General features: G+C 46.2%; 1 protein-coding gene across 4 annotated transcripts in view; it reads right to left on the reverse strand.

The window, feature by feature from the left end:
* The window catches only part of LOC105472723 (URB1 ribosome biogenesis homolog), a 79,979-nt gene extending 70,734 nt beyond the window's left edge, over positions 1 to 9,245 (reverse strand). For all 4 annotated transcript variants that reach the window (XR_011622793.1, XM_071095612.1, XM_071095611.1 and 1 more), the window contains exons 1-4: positions 8,995 to 9,245; positions 2,435 to 2,574; positions 1,188 to 1,339; positions 307 to 439 (exon numbers count right to left, since the gene is read on the reverse strand). Coding sequence is in view for 3 of the 4 variants with exons in the window: in XM_071095612.1 (XP_070951713.1) it covers positions 307 to 439; positions 1,188 to 1,339; positions 2,435 to 2,574; positions 8,995 to 9,136 (567 nt within the window). In the remaining variant the exon portion in view is untranslated. The remainder of the gene's footprint in view (positions 1 to 306; positions 440 to 1,187; positions 1,340 to 2,434; positions 2,575 to 8,994) is intronic.
* Positions 9,246 to 23,054: the final 13,809 nt, after the last annotated feature.

The raw sequence follows: 23,054 nt of genomic DNA on the forward strand, positions 1-23,054 counted from the left end.
GGGTATTTCGTTTACTTAGGAGAGGAGCTGCCCACAGCTAAGTCATCCTCACATCTCACTCAGCCCCCAAGAGCTTCCTCAGATGTCCCCATTGTTCAGGCTCTGCCAGGTTCTGGCCCTGTCGCCAGCCTGAAGTGAGTCCTATCCTCACAGACAGATCCTGTGGCTGCTGACACACGCCCTTCTGCATAGACACCTCTCATTCCATCTGTGTGGGGATCAGGGCCAGAGAATGGAGGAAAAACCACTGCAATCCTCCAAGGGAAGGAGATCCATGGAAGGCACGAGATACTGTGGTCCCCTCACCTTTGAATCCCTCTTGATCACCAAGGTGTACAAGGTCTTTTTATTCAAATCAAAATGGCTGCAGACATCCCTGGCAGCTTCCGGACCCTGGGTCACCATGGCGGCCATCAGGCTCAGGCAGGCGCGAGCCAACCTGTACAGGGGGCCAGAGGAAATCAGACACGTCAGCAACAGCAGAAGCAGAGCCGCCTCACCACAAAGCCAGCTGCAAGCTGCTTGTGTTATTTGCTATTTCCAAACCAGAAAAAAAGAAGGAAAAAGACACGCCATGTTTTAAGCAGGAAAAAAAAAAAAAAAGCATAAAGATTCAAAATAAGGCTCAAAATTAAAACTAAGTAGGATTAAGATTATAAACAGGAGATTTGAAGAAGATGGACATTTCTCTCTGGAGCGAGCCATCATGTGATCAACAGACCACACCTCAGTCCCCGTGACCGCAGGATACAGACGACGACTTCTTCACAAAGGCATCTCCGAACGCGATCGCGGCTGTCTTTCCGTTCTGCAGTTACCCAGATTCCATGGTTTTCTGAGAACATGCTACATGCAAGGCCCTGTTATCTAGGGGAAGGTGGCATTTACAACACAGGCAAGGCCCTGCCACATGCACCTCGGATTCCAGTAGGGGGAGTCAGTCAACAGATATCGCAGCAAGGACAGTTGCAGGCAGGACAAGAGGGACAAGGGATAAGTGAGAGAGGAGTCAGGGACAGCCAGGGCTGGTCTACAAAGGAAGGGGGCAGAGACTCGGTCACTGTGGCCTCAGAAACAGCTCAGCTCTCCTCTAGCCATAAAGGTAATAACCACATGCACCTGCGGAGAGCTGAATGCACACCAAACCCAAAGGCCCGTCCTTTGTCACGCAAGGGCAGACAGCCTACCTGTAACCCGAGGCATACAGGGACTCACAGATGAGCTTCATGTGGTTGTTCATCAGCTTTTTCACAATGTTGCTTCCCACAACATGGAAATGTGAAAGATCACTTGCTGTCCGCAATAATATGGCCTCAAACACTTGAAATATTAACACCGTCTACAAAGAATTGAAACGCATAGAAATTGTATCATTTCTATTCCTACTGTACATACATGCTCCTTTTGTCTTAGCCATAGTTACTTGCAGGCTTAAAGCCTTTTAACATGCAGGATGAGGCCCACCCAGATCCTGAGTCAAAGGTGACAGCTTGGCAGGCTGACCCGCGGGACCCAGGCTCTGCATGTAGCCCCGCTCCCACAGCCCAGCAAAATAAAGAACAGCTTGTCGGGGCCGTGCACGGTGGCTCACGCCTGTAATCCCAACACTTTGAGAAGCCGAGGCGGGCGGATCACGATGTCAGGAGATTGAGACCATCCTGGCCAACACGGTGAAACCCCGTCTCTACTAAAAATACAAAAAATTAGCTAGGCATGGTGGCGGGCGCCTATAGTCCCAGCTACTTGGGAGGCTGAGGCAGGAGAATGGCGTGAATCCGGGAGGCGGAGCTTGTGGTGAGCCGAGATTGTGCCACTGCACTCCAGCCTGGGTGACGGAGCCAGACTCTGTCTCAAAAATAAATAAAAATAAAGAACAGCTTGTTTAAAATTACAGAAAATCAAATGAGAAAAATCAAATGAAGTGACAGGACTCACTTCAGGCTGGCGATAAGGCCAGAATGAGAAGAAAATTCTCTTAATGACTGGGCCTCATTGCTTTAGAGATAATCAGGTCTACATCCTTATAGCAATAACCCTGAGATTTCAACAGGCACATAAATATCCCAGTGTTCAATCTCTTTGGAATCAGAAAACAATCATCAATTCATTATGTGTTGTGAGTCTGTGACACCACGTGTTTATCTGTTTCCCTTTTGTTTAAACCATACTGAAACCAAGTGCATTTTGATTAGGAATCTATTATCCTTCCTTCCGATAGCATTCATCAGATGTTAATAATAAGTGAGAATTTTCCACTAAAATGCTTTCAAAGGTCATGGAGGCAAAAAATGAATACATTCCTACAGCACAGGGACAAAGCATCATTTTCTATAGAAAGTTGGTAATGGAAATTTCTATCACATTTTTCCTCATCAAACTTAACAGCAGCATTAACTTTTCTTCTCTTCATCAAGCCATGTAAGGAACAACATACTTCACTTTCAGGTCGTTTCTCTCCACTTAGGAGCTGGAAAATTTCTGCACACTCAACAGAAATCTTTATATACCCTTCCACAACATCATACACATCTTCTCGTGGTAGCTTCTTGGCAGCAGACACAAACGCTTCCAGGCCTGGAAAAAAAAGTTATGTTCAAACGTTAACAAGGTCAGTCTTAGAAACAATCACATCCACCACCGCAACCTGCTTTCCCTATTCTGTGACCTTCCCTGATCCACCTACACTGCACAGAAGCTACTATGAATGCTATCAACTGAACTGTTTCTCTCCAAAATTCATGTTGAAACCCTAAGCCCTGCCGGGCATGGTGGCTCACGCCTGTAATTCCAGCACTTTAGGAGGCTGAGGCGGGTGGATCACCTGAGGTCAGGAGTTCGAGACCAGCCTGGCCAACATGGTGAAACCCCGTCTCTACTAAAAATACACAAATTAGCCGGGCGTGGTGGCACATACCTGTAATCCCAGCTACTCTGGAGGCTGAGGCAGGAGAATTGTTTGAACCCAGGTGGCAGAGGTTGCAGTGAGCCAAGACAATGCCATTGCACTGTCTTGGGTGACAGAGTGAGACTCTGTCTCAGAAAAAGAAAAGAAAACGAGAGGAGAGGTGGGGAGGGGAGGAGAGGAGAGGGGAGGGGAGCGGAGAGGAGAAAAGAAACCCGAATCCCTAAAAAGACAGTATTTGGAGATACAGCCTTTTAGGAGATAATTCAGGTTAAATGAGGTCATGAGGGTGAGGTCCTAATCTAATAGGATTGGTGTCCTTATAAGAGAAGGAGGAGACATCAGAGAGCTCCCTCTCTGCATGTGGACAGAGGAAAGGCCATGTGAGGACACAGCAAGAGGGCAGTTGTCTGCAAGCCAGGATGTGCCCTTACCAGGATGTGACTCCGCTAATGCCTTGACCGTGGACATGGCCTTCAGAACCATGAGAAAATAAATTATTCTTGTTTAAGCCACTCAGTCTACAGTATTTTGTTATGGCTGCCCTAGTAGATTAATCCACGTGGACATCATGAACACACTTAGAAACCACGAAGGCAATACAGGAACAAGACAAACTGAGTGCCAATGTGACTCCCAGGTTTGAGTACTGACTCTGGCAATGATTCGTCTGGATCCCTACACAGCTTTTGTTCCCTCAACTATAGAATGGGTATAACAAGAAAAACCATATACAGCATGGTAATGAAACATCACCAACAGCTTTACTTACATGACATCAGTTAATTCTCACTGCAACCCTGCACCCTAGGTACGAGTATTTTTTTCCCTAGGTACTAGTATTTCACAGATGAGAAAACTAAGGCCCTTGTCCAAAGGTACATAGCTTAGGAGAGGCAGAGCCAGGACTCCAATCCAGGCAGTCTGGCTCCAGAGCCCATATTCTTCCTCCACGAACCAGACGATTCCTGGCCATGCAATGGAGCTGACGCCTGCTGCTGTAAGTGCAGTGGCACATGGAGTGTCCGTGCTGCGCCTGGCCCACGGTCAGCACGCCAAGCATCAGCTAACATCAGTGCTCTTCAAAACCCAAAGGGGGGATCTCCACTCAAGTATTTCCCCATAAGGTCAGACCCCAGAAGTCCCCCACTCAAAAATCTCCCATCTCAACGGCCTGAGGATTCTACTACCCTTCCCACAATTAATACAACCTCCCCTCCCACATCACTGACACCTGAATCTGAACCCCCGCCACAACCCCACCCAACCAACGGGGAGCCACCTGTGTGCTGCTGCCCACGAAATTCTCCTGCCAGAACCTGTTCTATAAAACTGCCTCTCAGAGAATCACTTGAACTTGCCTCTTGGAGAATTGCTTGAACCTGGGAGGTGGAGGTTGCAGTGAGTTGAGATCGCACCACTCCACTCGTCTGGCAACAGAGGGAGGCTCTGTCTCAAAAACAGAACAAAACAAAAAAACCCTGCCTGTCTCTGGTTCTACTCTCTGGGCCGCACTTCTCGACACTAGGAAGGCAGGGCACGGCAGTGTTTGGAAGCCGCATGAGAGCATGAGCTACAGGTAACACATCTTACTGGGGCCTTCATCTCCTCTGGGGAAGTAGAGACTTCACCTTATTTGAAAAAAAAAAAAAAAAAACAGACAAAGGGACTAAATATTTCTATTAAAACACACTTAGTAATTATCAATACAGTAAAATGCAAAATGCCACGACCTTTGAGAAACACACTACAGTCTTCCTAGACACATCAGAACAGGGTGGTCTGCTTTAGGGAGTGCCCAGGCATCCCCGGGGGTCCTTCCCCCTCTGCCTTGGGGCCAGAGGCAAGGGATCTAATCCTTCTTTCCCACACCAGCTGCCATCACCCTAGTCGGCACCTCTGAAGACCCAACACTTCCTTTAACCTCTCTCCAGAAATGACAGTTTCGAGATCCTTCTATGTTCAGGTCACTTTCTATGTTCCCTTGAAGCATGAGGCCCAGAACAGGGCTCGGTACTGCAGGTGAGCTCCACTAGCTGAGCAGAGAGGACCAACACATCCTTCCTCTTGGACAGCAATTCTGCATGTCGCAGATTCAAGTCCAGATGCTGCTAAGCAACATCTGCCCAGGGACGCATGAGCAGGACCTTACACCAAAAACACAGCAGGTAAGAACACAAACTGGAGCCAGACTCCTGAGCACGCATCCCTGCTCGGCCACTTACTAGTTGCATGGTACTGAGTAACAGTGAACTCTGAGCTTTGGGTACCTGACCTGTATAATGGCACAAGAACAGAACCTACCTGACAGGGTTTGTAGGAAGGGTAAAAAGGCTAGTTTACACATAAAGCCTCCAGCATCACACTTACGGCAAGGTAAACCCTCAAAACATAAGAAGCCCCCCAGGCGTCCTCAGCAGCAGCAGTGAAAATCCGGTCACATTCGGTCTCTGCCAGCCTCACAGGAGTTTTCAGATCCCATTTTATGCTGCAACATTTTCCGCAGCAACCACCGTCATTCCTTTAACAGTCACCAAGGGAGTGCATCTGCCATGCCAGGCGCTGCTCTGAGCGTCGGGGCCAGACTCCATCACTGCTGTCTGCAGCATGGTCTGGTGGAGATTACGAGCAAGAGCCATGGGTGTTCTGGCCGAGGTGACTGTGGGTCACAGGATTCAACCGGCACAGGCACCCTGGAGTCATGCATAATACCTGCTCTGTCCCTCAAGAAAACACAGAATGCAGGTGATAGCAAGGGCTGTTAATGCAGAAAGAGCAGTGCAACTACTTACTCTTTTTTAAGGAATTATTCGCCAAACTCTAGCATGTAACTCCCAGCATTCCAGAGTAGTACAGGGTGGAAACCGCTGGCCTGTTACATTTGCCGTCTCTTTGCAGGTTCATCTTTCCATACACCATTTACTGGGCACCTACCACGTGCTCCAGGCATCACAGGGAGTGCCCAAGATGTGCTGGTGAGCAAATCAGAAATGGCCTCTACCCACAAGGTGCTTACAATCTAATGGTAGAGACCAACGTGAATATGTATTAAGCACCTACCGCAATCACTTACATAGACACATATGGCACCTGTAGGAAGTACTATCAAGCAAACATCAAGAGTGTAATGAGGGCTGTAACTAGGGAACATGATCTAGATTAGAGGGTTGGGAAGGTTTCCTCTGAAGAAGTAATGCTGAACCTATTATTAATAATAGTAAACATAAGTATTGAGGGGGCAGAGAGTGAGACCACATTCCAGGCCCCAAGGCTGGAGGGTACAGAGTGTGACTGGAGCCAGACAAGTGGGGAGGGGTGATTGAGTGAGTGAGGAGGGTAGCCTGAGATGAAGTCAAAGAAGCAGGCAGGGCTAGATGAAGCAACGGAAATGACTTTGGATTTTATCCCAACGGCAGTGGGACACCACTGAAGGGTGTCATGAGAGGAGTGACATAATCAGATTTGGAGTTTTAAAGGATCATCTGACTGCTGCACACAGCACGGGCTGTAGGGAAGCAAGTCCAAGAGAGACCAATTCTGGGCAACTCTAGCCGGGGTCCCAGCCAGGGTCCCAGCTGGGGCTGATGATGCCTGGACTAGAATGATGATGAAGGAAAGAGGGGGAGCAGACGGACTCCAGAAATTCTCAGGAGGAGAATCAACCAAGGCCAGGGGACAGACCGATGCAGACGGAGGGCTCTGGCAGGAACATCCAGGTAATCAGAATTACCACTTAATGCAGCGGGGAAACCAGAAGCAATGCGGGGAGAAGGGGATCAAGAGTTTAACCATTAGTGTACTCTCTTACAGTATGGCCTTTTCTCTATCACCAGTGGAATCATGGGCAAACATTTTCAAAGGAATTGGCTTGGAGCCAAACCCTTCTTGATGGGGGATCCTCCCACAGGCTGACATTGATCCACTCTGGAATATCCTCAGTCCTTACCAATCTAACCCTGCAGCTCTTGTTCCTCCACTACACGAAGGGAGCATCATCAGAACCCTTCCCTCACATGCCTGGTGAAAACAAAGTCTCCTAACAAACATCAACTTCACTTCCCTGATCCTCCAGCAATCCTATCATAGGAGGTTACGAGAGCATATCAAGAGGAAGAGAGGAGGAGAGAATTCAAGATACAGACCAGACTCAAACACTAGTTCAACATAGCCTCAAACAAGAGATCCACACTTTCACCCACTGACTCAGCTTTGCCCCATCTTTCAACTACTCACTTACACCCATGGGCTGTCAACCCAGGTTTCCTTCTGACACGTGTTCACATGATGTAGCACCTGAATGTCATGAGACTCTCTGTGCAAGACCATGAAATACAGATACTACATCTTTTTAACAATTAAACGTGCTCTTTCTTCTGCCAGAAAGGTTCCTGTCCCTGTCCCATCCTAGAATCCTTTTGAAAAGCCACTTCCTCAGGGGAGCCTTCTTTGAGCTCCCAGATTAGATCCAAGGCCTGCTAAACACCCTCAGGCACCATGTACCTCTCCTTTGGAAAACTCATGCTTGAAACTCTATGTGTATGATTTTGCTGACCGATATCTGCCTTCCCCACTCGACTGGACTGTTTGTAAAGCCCCACAAAGGCAGAGGCTTTTTGAGATTTTTACTCATCACTTTCTCTCTACCTAGCAAATAATAGCCTCTAGTAATACTTAATGAGGCTGGGCGTGGTGGCTCATGCCTGTAATCCCAGTAGTTTGGGAGGCCGAGGCAGGCAGATCACCTGAGGTCAGGAGTTTGAGACCAGCCTCAACATGGAGAAACCCCATCTCTACTAAAAATACAAAATTAGCCGGGCGTGGTGGTACATGCCTGTAATCCCAGCTACTTGGGAGGCTAAGGCAGGAGAATCGCTTGAACCTGGAGGCGGACGTTGCGGTGCACCAAGATCGCATCATTGCACTCCAGCCTGGGCAACAAGAGCGAATCTCTGTCTCAAAAATAAACAAAAAATAATGAATTCGGAAATATATAATTCTATGCTAATGTAAGTATCATCTTCCTAGCTGTGACTAGCAAGTACAGGTATCAAAACTTTAAAAACAGGCCAGGTGTGGTGGCTCATGCCTATACTCCCAGCCCTTTGAGAAGACAAGGTGGGAGCATTGCTTGAGACTGGGAGTTCGAGGGCAGCCTGGACAACATAGTGAGATTCCATCTCTACAAAAAGTGAAAAAAAAAACATAGCTGGGAATGGTGGTGTGCACCTACAGTCTCAGCTACTTGGGGGACTGAGGTGGGAGGACAGCGTAAGCCCAGAAGTTCAAGGCTGCAGTGAGCCATAATTGTGCCACTGCACTTCATTCAGCCTTGGCAACACAGCAAGATCCTGTCTGTTAAAAAAAAAAATCAGGACAAAAATTGAAGTTGAAGCTATTTTGGCCATTAATTTAATAATTTATTTATCCTGAGAGAAAAACTGCCACTGTTTTATGTTAGAGCAATGCTTCCACATGGCAACACGTTCAATTGCGTTTTTCCCAAACCATGTTACTTTCCAAACGATTACAAGTAGTCGTGAAGGATGGTCACACTTCACAAAAAGTGTAATTATAGAGTCGACTCCATCTCAGTCACTGGCCCATTCCTGGTAAACTGACAAGTAGCTGTGGTGGCTTCCAGCAGCTTGTTACAAGTCATCAAGTCAGTATGAGTGCTGGGGGATAGAAGCTCTTGAAAAAACGGTGCTGACGCCCCAAGGAGTGGCAAAGTGTATCATGAACCGTCCTGAGCTGACTCAGTAAGGACTCAACAGAGAAGGACACTTCATTTACTTCCCTGACAACTGCAATAAAATTTAGAACTAGCGGAGGGATGCTGCCTGGGCAAGGGAAATAAATGTGTTGTAACGTGAAATGGTCCCAATCAAGCAAGTCGGGGTCCCCTCGCTATCGCCGATAGTCCAGAGCAAGGAAGTACAGAGCAGTCCTGAACCTCAGTCTTCTGCAAACCAGAGGCTTGCTACTGAGCCTAGGTGACCCGAAAGCTGAAGAAAAGAGAGGTTGTGCCTGGCACACGGAGGCCGCCTCGCCAGCCTGTGCTCCTGATCCTGCGCCTGCCGCCCCGGACTCACCTGGCCCGGGGCCCTGCGGGTCCTTCAGCTGAGCCTTGAACCGCACGCCCGTGAGCTCTTCTTTGCGGGCCCGCTTGGCTGCGCCCGCGGAGGAAGCCGCGCCGTCCTGGCCACTCGAGGCCTTCCTCTTGGAGACCCCCATGGCCGACAAGGCGGAAGCGCGACAGAAACGACACACCTGAGGTGTCCCGGCAGGAGCACTGGCACAGAGAGCGGACACGCGCTTCAGGACCACATGGGGCAGGAAAGGGCGGGGATACCGGAAGAGGCGGGGCTCGGGGAAACGCAGGCGGAAGGCGCCGGCCCGCTGGAGGCCGGGACCGGCGGAAGGGGCGTGGCCTGTGGAAGGGGTAGGCCGGCGGGAATCCAGAGTCATGGGTCTCCCTGTGAGTTTGCTGTCCCGGTTGGCTCGGTCACGGCATGGGGCGAGCGGACACTCCACGACACTCCCCTCCCCCGGCTGCGGGGTTTGGGGTGCACTGGGGCGCGCTCCTGATCCCGGTGGCTCTCTCGGGTGCTCTTGGCAGGAAGAACTCCCAGACCTTTCACTCCTGGCCCGGCCGGTCCGCGAAGACGCGGGCCCCGGCGCATACAAGCAGCACAATGAGTAGTTCTTGACCCGAGGTCGCCCTGACGGTGTCGCATGAAGAGCTTGCTTCACACACAACAGGATTCGATACTTTGCCAATTCGAGACCCGGGTGGCTGGCAGGGAAGGCGGATTCGCCTTGGCTAGGTGCCGGGCAGGTCCCCCTCTGCGGGTGCCCCTGACTTCGACCCCTAGCTTATGTCACAGCCCGAACCAGATCGACTGGTCTGGTAGGATGTCACTCCAGACTGTCCTCCACCCCAGACTTCCCCAAACTGATGGGCTGTTTGTGCCGTACAGGGTGGGAGGAGAAGACCAAACGAAGTAACGTCTGTAAAACCTCTTCCTGGACAGCATAAGGCCTCCACATCTAAGTTCCTGCCATTAAAATGGAGACAGCAAAGCCAACCCTATCCAGTCCTTGGGACTGTTATGAACAGAAAATGATGCAATGTATGAAAAACTGCTTTAACGAGGAAAACAATACAGTGTGTTTTTGGAAGATGTTATTGACTTGTGAACCGCATTAAATGCTCTGAAATAAAATGAAAGTAAAAATGAATAAGTAAAAACAGGCTGGTACATATTTTAATACGACTTCATCAATACTTGGGTATGTGTCCAAATAAATCATGAACCAGCGGATTAGATAAGTAACTTGGTGATTACTGAAATTCTCCATCAGGTTGTCCTCTAGTCTAAGAAAATAGTGTTTCATATTCTGTAAGCAGATATGTTTTGAACATCCGAGGATGTGGCGTTTTGTGGCCTGTTGGGGTTGTAGAGTTTCTAGTAGAAAAAGCACGTGTGTTGACACTGAGCCTCTGTCCTGACAAGGTTATTGTGCTTGTGGAGATGTCTGTTGTAGGCAGGTCAGAGATAGGGTGTCACCCCCAGCAGATATGAGCTAATGCAGCAGTATTGAGAGGGGGATATGCTCAAAAAGTCATCTGTAAAAGGCAGCACTCATTAGTGAATACAGACAATTCTGACTGATTATGCACACTGGTCCTCTTTGGTTAATCGCTAACCACCAACTTTGTTTTCTGCCATGGTGGTCCCAACCAAAGAGTTATCAGAGAGTTCAGAAACAGTCAAAAGCCCTGAGTTCAGTTTCTGCCTGTGTGACCTTGGTCAAATTACCATCTCTCTGCTCTGGTTTGCTTTACAAACAATTAAAGAGCATGAGGAACTTCCCAGGATTATCCAGCTAGTAACTGGTGGAGCCAGGACTCACCCAGTGTATCTTAGTCCCAAATTGAAAGCAAAGAAACAGAAGTAGGCAGTGCCCATTTACAGCCTTAGCCAGAGATGTGTGTGATGGCAAGTGTGGCTCAGAAGTGCATTTTGATGCTTTAGACTAAGTTAATGTCATGAATCGTTGATGTTGGGTTAACCCTTTGTTCGGTTATGAGGCTCACCAACCTCTGGATAGTGACTTGGCTTTCCATATCAAAGCTTTGCATTATTTGCCTCCAGGAGCATTCTGGTTTGTTGCAGACTATGTGGTACTGCTCCTAGGACATTGTAAGCCGAGGAAAAAAGCTGAGGGCTTTTGTACTTGTTCTCTGTCTTTGAAACTCTTTGCCCAGAGCTCAAGTGGCTCAGATAGTCACTTCATGTGGACTTTTCCTGTTCATACCTCACTCTCTGTCTCCTGACCTTTCTTGATTGGGCCTATTTCATAAACACACTAATTCCATCTGAGGGCTCCCCCCTCATGAGCTAATTACCTCACAAAAAGCCCCCCCACCACCAAATAATATCGCATTGGGGATGGGGTTTCAACATAGTGAATTTGAGGGGGACACAAACATTCAAACCATAGCACTTTCCCAACGTGAAGATGATTTTTCAGTTAAGTTCTAACAATCTTTTCAGAAACAGATAATTCTCACCTTGTGCAGTTTGTTCCACAAAATAAAAAATAAAGTATCCCAACATCTTTTACGAGCCTCATATAACCTTAAATACAGAACAAGCTAAGGATAATACAAAGTATGAAAATGATGAACTTATTTCAAGTATGGATATAAATGTGTGTAAATAGAATATTAGCTAACTGAATACAAAGCTGCACTTGAAAAAAAAACACAAGAAATACAAGGAAATAATACCTTGCTTATATAACTCACCACAATAATGGATTAAAGGAGAAAAATCCATTATGATTTCAATAGATGGAAAAAGACATTTGAAAAAATACCTATTTATGATTTTAAAAATTCACATAAAACTAGGAATAGAAGGACTTTCCTTAACTTGGTAAAGATTATACACCAAAACCCTGCAGCAACCATCATGAACAATGGGAAAACTTTACATGCCCTTGAATTATAACTGGGAACAATAGGAAAAACAGGGATGTCCACCATGCTACTATCTATTACGAGAGGTCATGGCTAGTGAAATAAGGCAAGACAAAGAAGAAGTGAAACTGTCATCTAATTGGAAAAGTCAACAGAAATGCAAACTAAGTAAGAGTTTAGCAAGGTTGTCAGACATAAAATCAGTTACCAAAATTGGTAGCATTACCTCTACATTAGCAATAGCTAATTTATATATGTAGGAGAAGCTGGGTATGGTGGCTCATGCCTGTAATCCCAGCGCTTTGGGAGACTGAGGTGGGAGGATCACTTGAACTCAGGAGCAACATAGTGGGACCTTGTCTCTCCAAAAAAAAAGAAAAAAAAAATTTAAGTAGCTGGGTATGGTGGTGCATTCTGCAGTCCCAGCTAATCAGGATGCCAAGGTGTGAGGATTGCTTGAGCACAGAACACTGAGGCTGCAGTGAGCTGGATTGCCCCACTGCACTCCAGCCAAGGCAACAGAGGGAGACCCTGTCTCAAAAAATAAAATAAATATAAAACAAAAATAAATAAATATGTGATAGAAAACAAAGCACCATTTAGAAAGAATGGAGCGATGTCAAAGAGTCATAGGAACCAACTTGAAAGAACTCCCACTGGAACAGTTTTGGTGACAAAATGAATAATATAGCATTGGATCATAACCTAGGGTAAAAAGTAAACATATGTAAGTCCATACTGATATAAAAAATGATGATCACCAGGCATGGTGGCTCATGCCTGTAATCCTAGCACCTTGGGAGGCTGAGGCAAGAGGATCACTGGAACCCAGGAGTATGGGTCCAGCCTGGGCAACAGTTTAGCAAGACCCCATCTCTAATAGAAATAATAATAATAAAATAAAAATAAATTGGTTGCTAAGTAAATAAATGGGGGAGAAGAGATAAATCTTCCTTACAAAAGTAATCCAAATAATGTATGTAGATACGTCCCACTTCAAGAGGTGGACCTTAATTCAAATACTCCTCCCCACTTCCCCAGTGTAGGTTTAGTGACTTACTTCTAAAGACTGGAATACGAAAAGGGAAAAATGATAACTCTATAATAGAGAAGAAAGGCAAACACTACCTTATCCAAGGGATCAAAGTTAATGTCATGTATATGCTGTTAGATGTACATAAATCAAGTTACTCTTATGTACCCCTGATGTGATGTGTGATGAAGATGCTTTGCCTCTGTATATCCTTCCTGAAACCCATAATCCCAGTCCAGTTGTGTGGAAAACATCAGACAAACTCAAATTGAGGGACAGTCTAAAAAGTACATGAGCAGTACCCTTTAAAACTGTCGAGGTCATGAAAAGCAATGAAGAACTGAAACACGACCACAGACCAGATGTGATGGGAGACGCAACGATAAAATGCACTTTGGTACCCTGGACTGGACCCTGAAGCAGAAAAAGGCCACAAGGGGAAAAATTAGTACAGCGCAAATAAAATAAAGTCAGGCATTTAGTTAATAGTAACGTCCCAATGCTGCTTGCTTAGTTGGCAAATGCACCCTACAACTGTCAGAAATGCAAAACATTAGATGAAACTGGCTGAGAGTATATGGAATTTTTTCAAATGTTCTGCAAATCTAGAATCATTTCAAAATAAAAAGTGTAGTCAAGGCTGGGCATGGTGGCTCACACCTGTAATCCCAGCACTTTGGGAGGCCAAGGTGGATAGATCACTTGAGGTCAGGAGTTCGACACCAGCCTGGCCAACATGACAAAACCCTGTCTCAACTAAAAGTACAAAAAGTAGCTGGGCGTGGTGGCATATGCCTGTAACCCCAACTACTGGGGAGGCTGAGACAGGGGAATCGCTTTAACCCAGGAGGTGGAGGTTGTAGTGAGCCAAGATCATGTCACTGCACTCCAGCCTGGGCAACCGAACAAGACCCTGTCTAAGAAAGAAAGAAAGAGAGAGAGAGAGAGAGAGAGAGAGAAAGAGAGAGAGAGAGAGAGAGAGAAAGAAAGAAAGGAAGGAAGGAAGGAAGGAAGGAAAGAAAGAAAGAAAGAAAGAAAGAAAGAAAGAAAGAAAGAAAGAAAGAAAAGAAAAGAAAGAAAGAGAAAGAAAGAAAGAGAAAGAAGGAAGGAAGGAAGGAAAAGTGTAGTTAAAACAAAGACCTATAGATAGGAACTTTTTATTTTTAATTTTGAAACAGCTTTATTAAGGTAAAAATGAGAGTGTGGTATCCAATCTGATTTCAAGGTTGAAGAAATAGTGACATGTCCAACCGGCACACACCCCATTCAAAAGTATTGGTGCTTATTTAAGAATAAAGGAGGGCTGGGCATGGTGGCTCACACCTCTAATCCCACCCAGCACTTTGGGAGGCCAAGGTGGGCAGATCATCTATGATCAGGAGAGTCAGCCTGGCCAACATGGTGAAACCCCATCTCTATTAAAAATACAAAAGTTAGCTGGGAGTGGTGGCAAGTACCTGTAGTCTCCCTCTGTCTCCCAGGCTAGAGTGCAATGGTGTGATCCCTGCACTCCCAGGCTAGAGTGCAATGGTGTGATCCCTGCACTCCCAGGCTACAGTGCAATGGTGTGATCCTCAGCTACTTGGGAGGCTGAGGCAGGAGAATCACTTGAATCCGGGAGGCAGAGGTTACAGGGATCACACCATTGCACTCTAGCCTGGGAGACAGAAGGAGACTCTGTTTCAAAAAGAAAAAAGAAAGAATAAAGGAAAACATTTTTATTTCCATCTGTATGTATTTATGTATATATGTAAACTGCTTCTTTATTATTAGAACACAAATACTTATGTTGTTTGGACATAGCTATTTAATAAACCTAACAGTTTAGGTTTGGGTTTAGGTTTGGGTTTTGTCCTGGGGCACTTGAAAAATTATTGAGCCACTAAAGGTGCCATTAACTGAGAAAGATTGAGAACCTCTGGACTATACCTTTGATCAGAGCTCACTTTTATTAATTCTAAATTCCCTTTGTGGGTTTTGATTCGTTTTCTTTTTGGTAGCCCTAAGCTTTCCCTTGAGAATGTGTACTTCAAACTTGTAAATTTTCTGTACACCCATGTTCATAGCAGCATTATTCACAGTAGCCAAAGGTGGAAGCCATCTGTGTCCATCAATGGATGAATGGATACACAAACTGTGGTATACGTACCACGGAGTATTTTTCAGTCTTAAAAAGGGATAAAATTCTCACAGTCTTGAAAACATTACACTAAGTGAAATCAGCTAGGCACAAAAGGACAAATACTGTATAATTCCACTTATATGAGGTACCTACGGTAGTTAAATTCACAGAGAAGCGAAGGCCGGGCACAGTGGCTCACGTCTGTAATCCCAGCACTTTGGGAGGCTGAGGCAGGCGGATCACCTGAGGTCGGGAGTTTGAGACCAGCCTGACCAACATGGAAAAACCCCGTCTCTACTAAAAATGCAAAATTAATCGGGCACAGTGGCGCATGACTGTAATTCCAGCCACTCGGGAGGCTGAGGCAGGAAAATCGCTTAAACCTGGGAGGTGGAGCTTGCGGTGAGCCGAGATCTCGCCACTACACTCCAGCCTGGGCAACAAGAGTGAAACTCCGTCTCAAGAAAAATTTAAAAATTTTAAAAAGTGAAATAGTGGTTGCCAGGGGCTAGGAGAAAAGGGAATGAAGAGTTAGTGTTTAAATGGGTGCAGAGATTCAATTTTGGAAGATGAAGCGGTCTGGAGATGGAAGTTGATGATGGCTGCACAACAATGTGAACGTACTTAATGTTACTGAACTTTACAGGTAAGATGGCTACTATGGTAAATTTCATGTTACGTATATTTTGCCATAATAAAAATGTGTTTTTCAAATTCACCGACCACGATCATCACTGCTAAAACATAAATTAAGATTCCCACCTACAGAGGGCGCCATTGACAGCTCCTAGTCGCATTCTGGGGTTGGGTGTGCAGGACCCACAACCGCCTGAAGCTCCAGCCTTCTCCTTCCCCAGCCACCTGTGTGTGCAACAGTCCTCAGCCTCCCCCACCCCACCCCCCACCCTTCTGAGACTTTTGCTGAGGTTTTTGTTTTCCTTGTTTTTTTAAACTGCTGCCGATCAAAGGGAAACAGACTGGGCATATCCGTGACTACCCCTCTCTTCTTCCTTCCAAGAGAGACAAAGTCACTAGAAGAGCTAATGTGGTACCTACATACAACAAGATACCACTCAACCTCAGGAAGGAAGGATATTCTGACACGTGCTACAACCGGGATGCACCCCGAGGTCATTATGCTAAGTGAAATAAGCCAATTAATCCTGTATGATTCCACTGATGGGAGGTACCCAGAGAAGTCAAATCCATAAAGACAGAAGTAGAATGGTGGCTGCCGGGGCTGGGGAGAGGTGGGGATGGGGAGTTGGTGTTTAACGGGTACAGAGTTTCAGTTTAGCAAAATAAAAAGAGTTCTGTGGATACGGGGTGGTGATGGCTGCACAAGAATGTGAATGTACTTAATACCACTGAACTGTACACTTAGAAATGGTTAAAATGGGCCAGGCGCAGTGGCTCACACCTGTAATCCCAGCATTTTGGGAGGCCGAGGCAGGCGGATTTCTTGAGGTCAGAAGTTCATGATCAGCCTGGCCAACATGGTGAAACCCGGTCTCTACTAAAAACAGAGGTGTGGTGGCAGCACCTGTAATCCCAGCTACTCAGGAGGCTGAGGCAGGAGAATCGCTTGAACCCGGGAGGTGGAGCCTGCAGTGAACCCAGATCATGCCACTGCACTCCAGCCTAGGCGACAGAGTGAAACTCCGTCTCAAAAAAAAAAAAAGTTAAAATGGTAAATTTTATGTTATGTATATTTTACAATAAAAATATTTATACATATATGTATATTTATATATACACATATTTTTATATATTATATATACATATTTATTTTACATATGTGTTTTATGTATATACATATTTATTTTATGTATATACACATATACATATGTGTGTATGCATATATGTATATATGTGTATGCATATGTATGTGTATGCATATACACATATACACATATGTATATATGTATGTAAAACACACATATATGTATATATGCAAAATATACATACATGTATATATGTACATATGTGTGTATGTGTATGTGTACGTGTATGTATATACTATATATGTATATATACATATATGTATATTTTACAACAATAAAATATTTTTTAAAAGAAAAATGATTTTTTAGAACATATATACTCCACACATGGGGGGGTGTGTGTGTAATATCAGGTCCTTGAGGACTTAAAGAGCTCAAATCAGATTTGGCTGGCATTTTCAGAGGAAAGCCAGGCCCCCAAAACTCAGGTTTGTCACAGAGAACTCAAGGACAGGGATGCTGCTGAGCAGAGGAAGAGGATGAGGGAGTGAGCCTGGCCTAAGGAGGCCAACAGAGTGGGCCAGAGGTGGGGAGGGAAGGGGGTATTCAGAAACCAGGGTTGAGAAGAGTGTCCCAGCCAGTCCACAGGAAGAAGAAAACAAATTTCTGGTGGAAAAGCCCATTCCAGTGTCCCACTAGAGCAGTGGTCCCCACCCTTTTTGGCACCAGGGACCACCTTCTTTTTTCTCCCTTTCCTTCCCTTCCCGTCCCTTCCCGTCCCGTCCCGTCCCTTCCCGTCCCTTCCCGTCCCTTCCCTTCCCTTCCCTTGCTTCCCTTCCTTTCCTTTCCTTCTTTCTTTTTCTTCTTCCTTCCTTCCGTCCTCCCTTCCTCCCTTCCTTCCTTCCTTCCTTCCTTCCTTCCTTCCTTCCTTCCTTCCTTCCTTCCTTCTTTCCTACCTTCCTTCTTTCCTTCTTTCTTTCTTATTTCGGAGATGGAGTTTTGTTCTGTCATCTAGGCTGGAGTGCAGTGGCGTGATCTTGGCTCACTGTAACCTCTGCCTCCTGGGTCCAAGCTATTCTCCTTCATTAGCCCACATATCCAGGACTACAGATGCCTGCACCTCACACAACTAATTTGTATTTTTAGTTTTCACAATGTCCTGGTCTCTGGTGATTCATGTGCCTCAGCCTCCCAAAGTGCTGGGATTACAGGCATGAGCCACTATGCCCGACATGGGGACCAGTTTTGTGTAAGACAATTTTTCCAAAGATGGGGGTGGGGGGATAGTTTGGGGATGATTCGAGAGCATTACATTTACTGTGCACTTTATTTCTGTTATTATTACATTGTAACATGTAATGAAATAATTACACAACTCACTATAATGTAGAATCAGTGAGAGCCCTGAGCTTGTTTTCCTGCAACTAGACAGTTCCATCTGGGGGTGATGGGAGACAATGACAGATCATCAGTCGTCAGATTCTTGTAAGGAGCGTGCAACCTAGATCCCTCGCATGTGCAGTTCACAATAGGGTTCACACTCCTGTGAGAATCTAATGCTGCCACGGATCTGACAGGAGGCAGAGACCAGGCAGTAATGTGAGCCATGGGGAGCGGCTGTAAATACAGATGAAGCTTCTCTTACTTCTCTCACCAGTGTGGTCTGTGACCCAGGGTTGGAGACCCCTGCACTAGAAGACCAGGGCTGCTGTCACTCAGAGGAACAAGCTGGAAGCTGTTTGCACCTAAGAGTTCAAATTAAAACCAAACATGGTGGCTCACACCTATAATCCCAGCACTTTGGGAGGCCTCAGGAGTTTGACATAGCGAGAACTCATCTCTACTAAAATTTTTTTAAAAACTTTAGCCAGGCGTAGTGGTGTACGCCTGTGGTCCCAGCCACTCAGGAGGCCGAGGCAGGAGGATCGCTTGAGCCCGGAAGGTTGAGACAGCAGTGAGCTGTGACTGTGCCACTGTACTCGAGTCTGGGCGACAGAGTGAGTGAGACTGTCTCAAAAACAAAAAAACAAAAAACAAAATTTTAAAAATAAATTAAAACCAAACACTATCTTTTACCCAATAAAAAAATAATATGCAAAGTCCATAAAATGATTACATTTATTGTCATGGCTACCCGTGTATGAAGCTTCTACTCTGACTGTCTCGTCTCAGCTCACTGCAACTTCCGCCTCGTGGGTTCAAGCAATTCTCCTGCCTCAGCCTCCCGGGTAGCTGGGACTACAGGCGCACACCACCATGCCCAGCTGATTTTTGTGTTCTTATTAGAGACGGGGTTTCACCATGTTAGCCAGGCTGGTCTCAAACTCCACCCGCCTCGACCTCCCAAAGTGCTGGGATTACAGGTGTGAGCCACCGCACCTGGCCCTGACTGGCTCTTTAAGCTCTAAACTCCACCACAACCCACAACACAAGTACCAGTCAGGGCAGAGCTGGATTTGCATCTTTGAGCTCTGACCACAGAGCCCACACCAATAACGACTGCCCTAAAGCATGACCAGGCAAGCTTGGTTTAGCAGAACCAGAGCTACTGCTTTCCAACATTCTAGGGAGTTTCCTTCCTTTAGCATACTTTCCTTAATGATGGCAGAGCACTGGGTTGGAAGAGTGCCTGTCTTCAAATGGAAGGGAAGAGCAGTAAGGAGGGTGGAGAGAGGGAGTACGGGTTTCTGCCCTTTGTTCCCAGGTAGAGCCCAGGCTGGCCTGGCTCCCTGTAGCATTTGCTGAAGGCAGCAGGTCACTGGCACCTCAGGGCTTCTGTTGAAATCAGCACCTTCCTGCCTCCCTCAATGGGGGAAAAGGCACCTGCTTCCTCCAGGATGGAAGCCATGGTGTCCTCCAGAAACTGAGTGTACCATTTAGAACACCTGGTAATGCCCACACTAAAAGTTCCTTTTTTTTTTCTTTTGGAGACAGAGTCTTGCTCTGTCACGCAGGCTGGAGTATGATGGCACAATCTCGGCTCACTGCAATCTCCACCTCCCAGGTTCAAGCAATTCTCCTTCCTCAACTTCCCAAGTAGCTGGGACGACAGGCACATGCAACTACGCCTGGCTAATTTTTTTTTTTTTTTTTTTTTTTTGTAGAGATGGGGTTTCCCAATGTCAGCCAGGCTGGTCTCGAACTCCTGACCTCAAGTGATCCTCCTGCCTTGGCCTAAAAGTGCTGGGATTACAGGCCTGAGCCACTGCACTCGGCCTTGAAAATTTCCCATGAATTTGAATTCAGTCATTCACAATGCTTCGAAAACCTCCAAGAGTTTACATGTGCTGCATTCTTCTCTTACAAAGACAATGATGCACGAATAAACTGTTAGCATATGCAAAAGGTAAGTGAAAATATATATTTAAGAAAACATTCAGGAATGAAATAAAATCAGTTCAGACTTAGCCTGATTTTTTGAAATCCTACATCTATTTTAAATAGGTTATGGGTTTTTAGAGCTAAAATGGATTTTAGCATTCAATCTTTTCATTTTGCAGATGTGAAAAAGTGAGAGGCAGGCGGGTCAAGTGCCTCTGTGGGTTCCTCTGTCTCAGTGGCAGAGCTGGGACTTGACCTGAGGTCTCCTGAGTGGCTATTTGAATATAAATTGACACTATTGGATGAGATGTCTTTGACCTTGGATGGGCCGTCAGTACATACATCAGTTGACTGCTGTGCACATACCCTTAAAGACCTCCGTCTGGCTGGGCACAGTGGCTCATACCTGTAATCCCAGCACTTTGGGAGGCTGAGGCAGGCAGATCACGAGGTCAGGAGTTCGAGACCCGCCTGACCAACATGGTGAAACCCTATCTCTACTAAAAATATAAAAATTAGCCGGGCTTGGTGGTGCGTGCCTGTAATCCCAGCTACTCAGGAGGCTGAGGCAGAAGAATCACTTGAACCCAGGAGGCGGAGGTTGCAGTGAGCCGAGATCGCACCACTGTTCTCCAGCCTGGGTGACACAGAGAGACTCCATCTCAAAAAACAAAACAAAACAAAACCTCCTTCTGCTAGCTTTGGGGCCACACCTTCCTACACAACTTTTCTAGTGCATTGTAGCTTTTGCAGTCCTCACCAAGCAGGCTCCTTGCTATTGATGCAGCTCTGTGATGCCAGCTCTAGAAACAAACCACCATTTGTTGCTTTCTAAAAAAAAGCCTTTTAAGCTCCAGACGACATTCGGCCTCTCTCTCCTGAGCTGAAAGGTTGGTTTCTTTGAGGTTTCCAAATGGTAGCTTATGTCTTCTCAAAACGACCACAGCCCATTTGTTGGCAGCCAAAAACCTTACCTCGATGGCCCAGGTGAGAGGACACGGCTCAGGGTTGCAGTCTGAGTGCAAAGCACATAAACATCTCTCATAATAGGCTTGGAGGCTGAGCCTGGCGGCTCGGGCCTGTAATCCCAGCTCTCTGGGAGGCCGAGGCGGGTGGATCACCTGAGGTCAGGAGTTCAAGACCAGCCTGATCAACATAGTGAAGCCCTGTCTCTACTAAAAATACACACCACACACACACACACACACACACAATTAGCTGGGCATGGTGGTGCACACCTGTGATCCCAGCTACTTGGATGGTTAAGGCAGGAGAATCACTTGAACTCGGGAGGCAGAGATTGCAGTGAGCCAAGATCATGCCACTGCACTCCAGCCGGGGCAACGGAGCAAGACTCCACCTAAAGAAAAAATAAATAGGCTTGGATATGGCAGAGGGTGGGAGACAAGTAGCTAGGATCTCAAGGAAGAAGGAAAGCAGAGATGTAACGTGGAGCTGAAAAGAAGGTGCAGGAATTGCTTTAAAAGAAGACAAAGAGGCAGGAAGTAAGACCTGTAATTTACAATGTCCTATAAAGGTTTTGCACACATGGACTGAATGCTGGGACTACAGAGGCACTTTTCAAACTAGTACAAGAAGGAACAAGCTTGCCCAATGGTACCATTGCTTAGAAAAAACCCTTTATTTTACCTCCACCTAATTGCTGTGCCTCTGCAGTGTAAGAGGGCTTCAAGTCTTGGTTGGGATGATCAGTGTGACTTTGTGCCCTCAGTCTCCCTATCTGAGAAATGAAGATTCCCGTTGTACCTGGGCCAGCTTCATATGACCTGAGCAATCACTCAGGGCCCTGTGTTCAAAGCATTAAACCATGCTTGGTTTAATGCTACGCTATTATCATCCTGGAATTTTTAATATTTTTTGAACAAGGGGCCCCACATTTTCATTTTGCACTGGGCCAGTAGATGACGTAGTTAGCCTGGTTAGTACCTATCTCAAAGGGTTGTTGTCAGTATTAATATTTTGGAAACACTTTATTATTTGGCACGCCATTCATCATTCACTTTAATTCCAGCTCCCATAACTGTGTTGAATTACCAAGTGGCTATGACTGTTTTTATTATTCAAATTCTATCATAGTAGAAAGCATGCCTCAGTGAAAAAGATTATTTCTTTCCAGACCCCAGATTGATTTTACAAGGTTCATCCCTCTTTGAAACATATATTCCTTTTCCCATTTTTCCGTCCTAGTTTAGGTATTTGACCTACAAGGCTCTTAGAAAAGTGTGATCCAGAGAGAAAGATAACTGAGCAATTCCATTTTCTTGCAAGATTCCAAAATTCTTAAAGAGATTAGATTAGGACCAAAATCTTCTGATTTAACAGAGAGGGGCTAAGGGACAAAGCAGAGGGAAGCCAGGGAGATGTCCTTCAGACTGTTCTCATAGCCCATGACCGCCCAGCCACATTGTGCTATTCATCTGCCTCCTAAACATCTTTCCATTGCGGCCACTTCTCCTCTTCTCTCTGGGTGTACAGCAAGCACATCAGCCCAAGCACAGCCATGTACCCCTGACTGCACTCCCTCCCTCGCCACGGCCATCTCCCCAGACCCACTTTTCTTTTTTGAGACGGAGTCTCGCTCTGTCTGGCCCAGGCTGGAGTGCAGTAGTGCAACCTCGGCTCACTGCAGCCTCCGCCTCCCGCGTTCAAGCAAAACTCCTGCCTCAGCCTCCGGGGTAACTGGGACTACAAGCACGAGTCACCACGCCCAGCTAATTTTGTATTTTTAGTAGAGATGGGATTTCACCATGTGGGCCAGGCTGGTCTTGAACTCTTGACCTCAGGTGATCCACCCACCTCGGCCTCCCAAAGTGCTGGGATTACAGATGTGAGCCACCATGCCCAGTCAGCACAGACCCATTTTTGTTGTTGTTGTTGTTTGAGTTTTTAAAACAGCTTTATTGAGATATAATTCACATACCATTCTATTCACCCATTTAAAG

The sequence above is a fragment of the Macaca nemestrina genome, chromosome 4, assembly GCF_043159975.1.
Source record: "Macaca nemestrina isolate mMacNem1 chromosome 4, mMacNem.hap1, whole genome shotgun sequence".
Taxonomy (NCBI): Eukaryota; Metazoa; Chordata; class Mammalia; order Primates; family Cercopithecidae; genus Macaca; species Macaca nemestrina.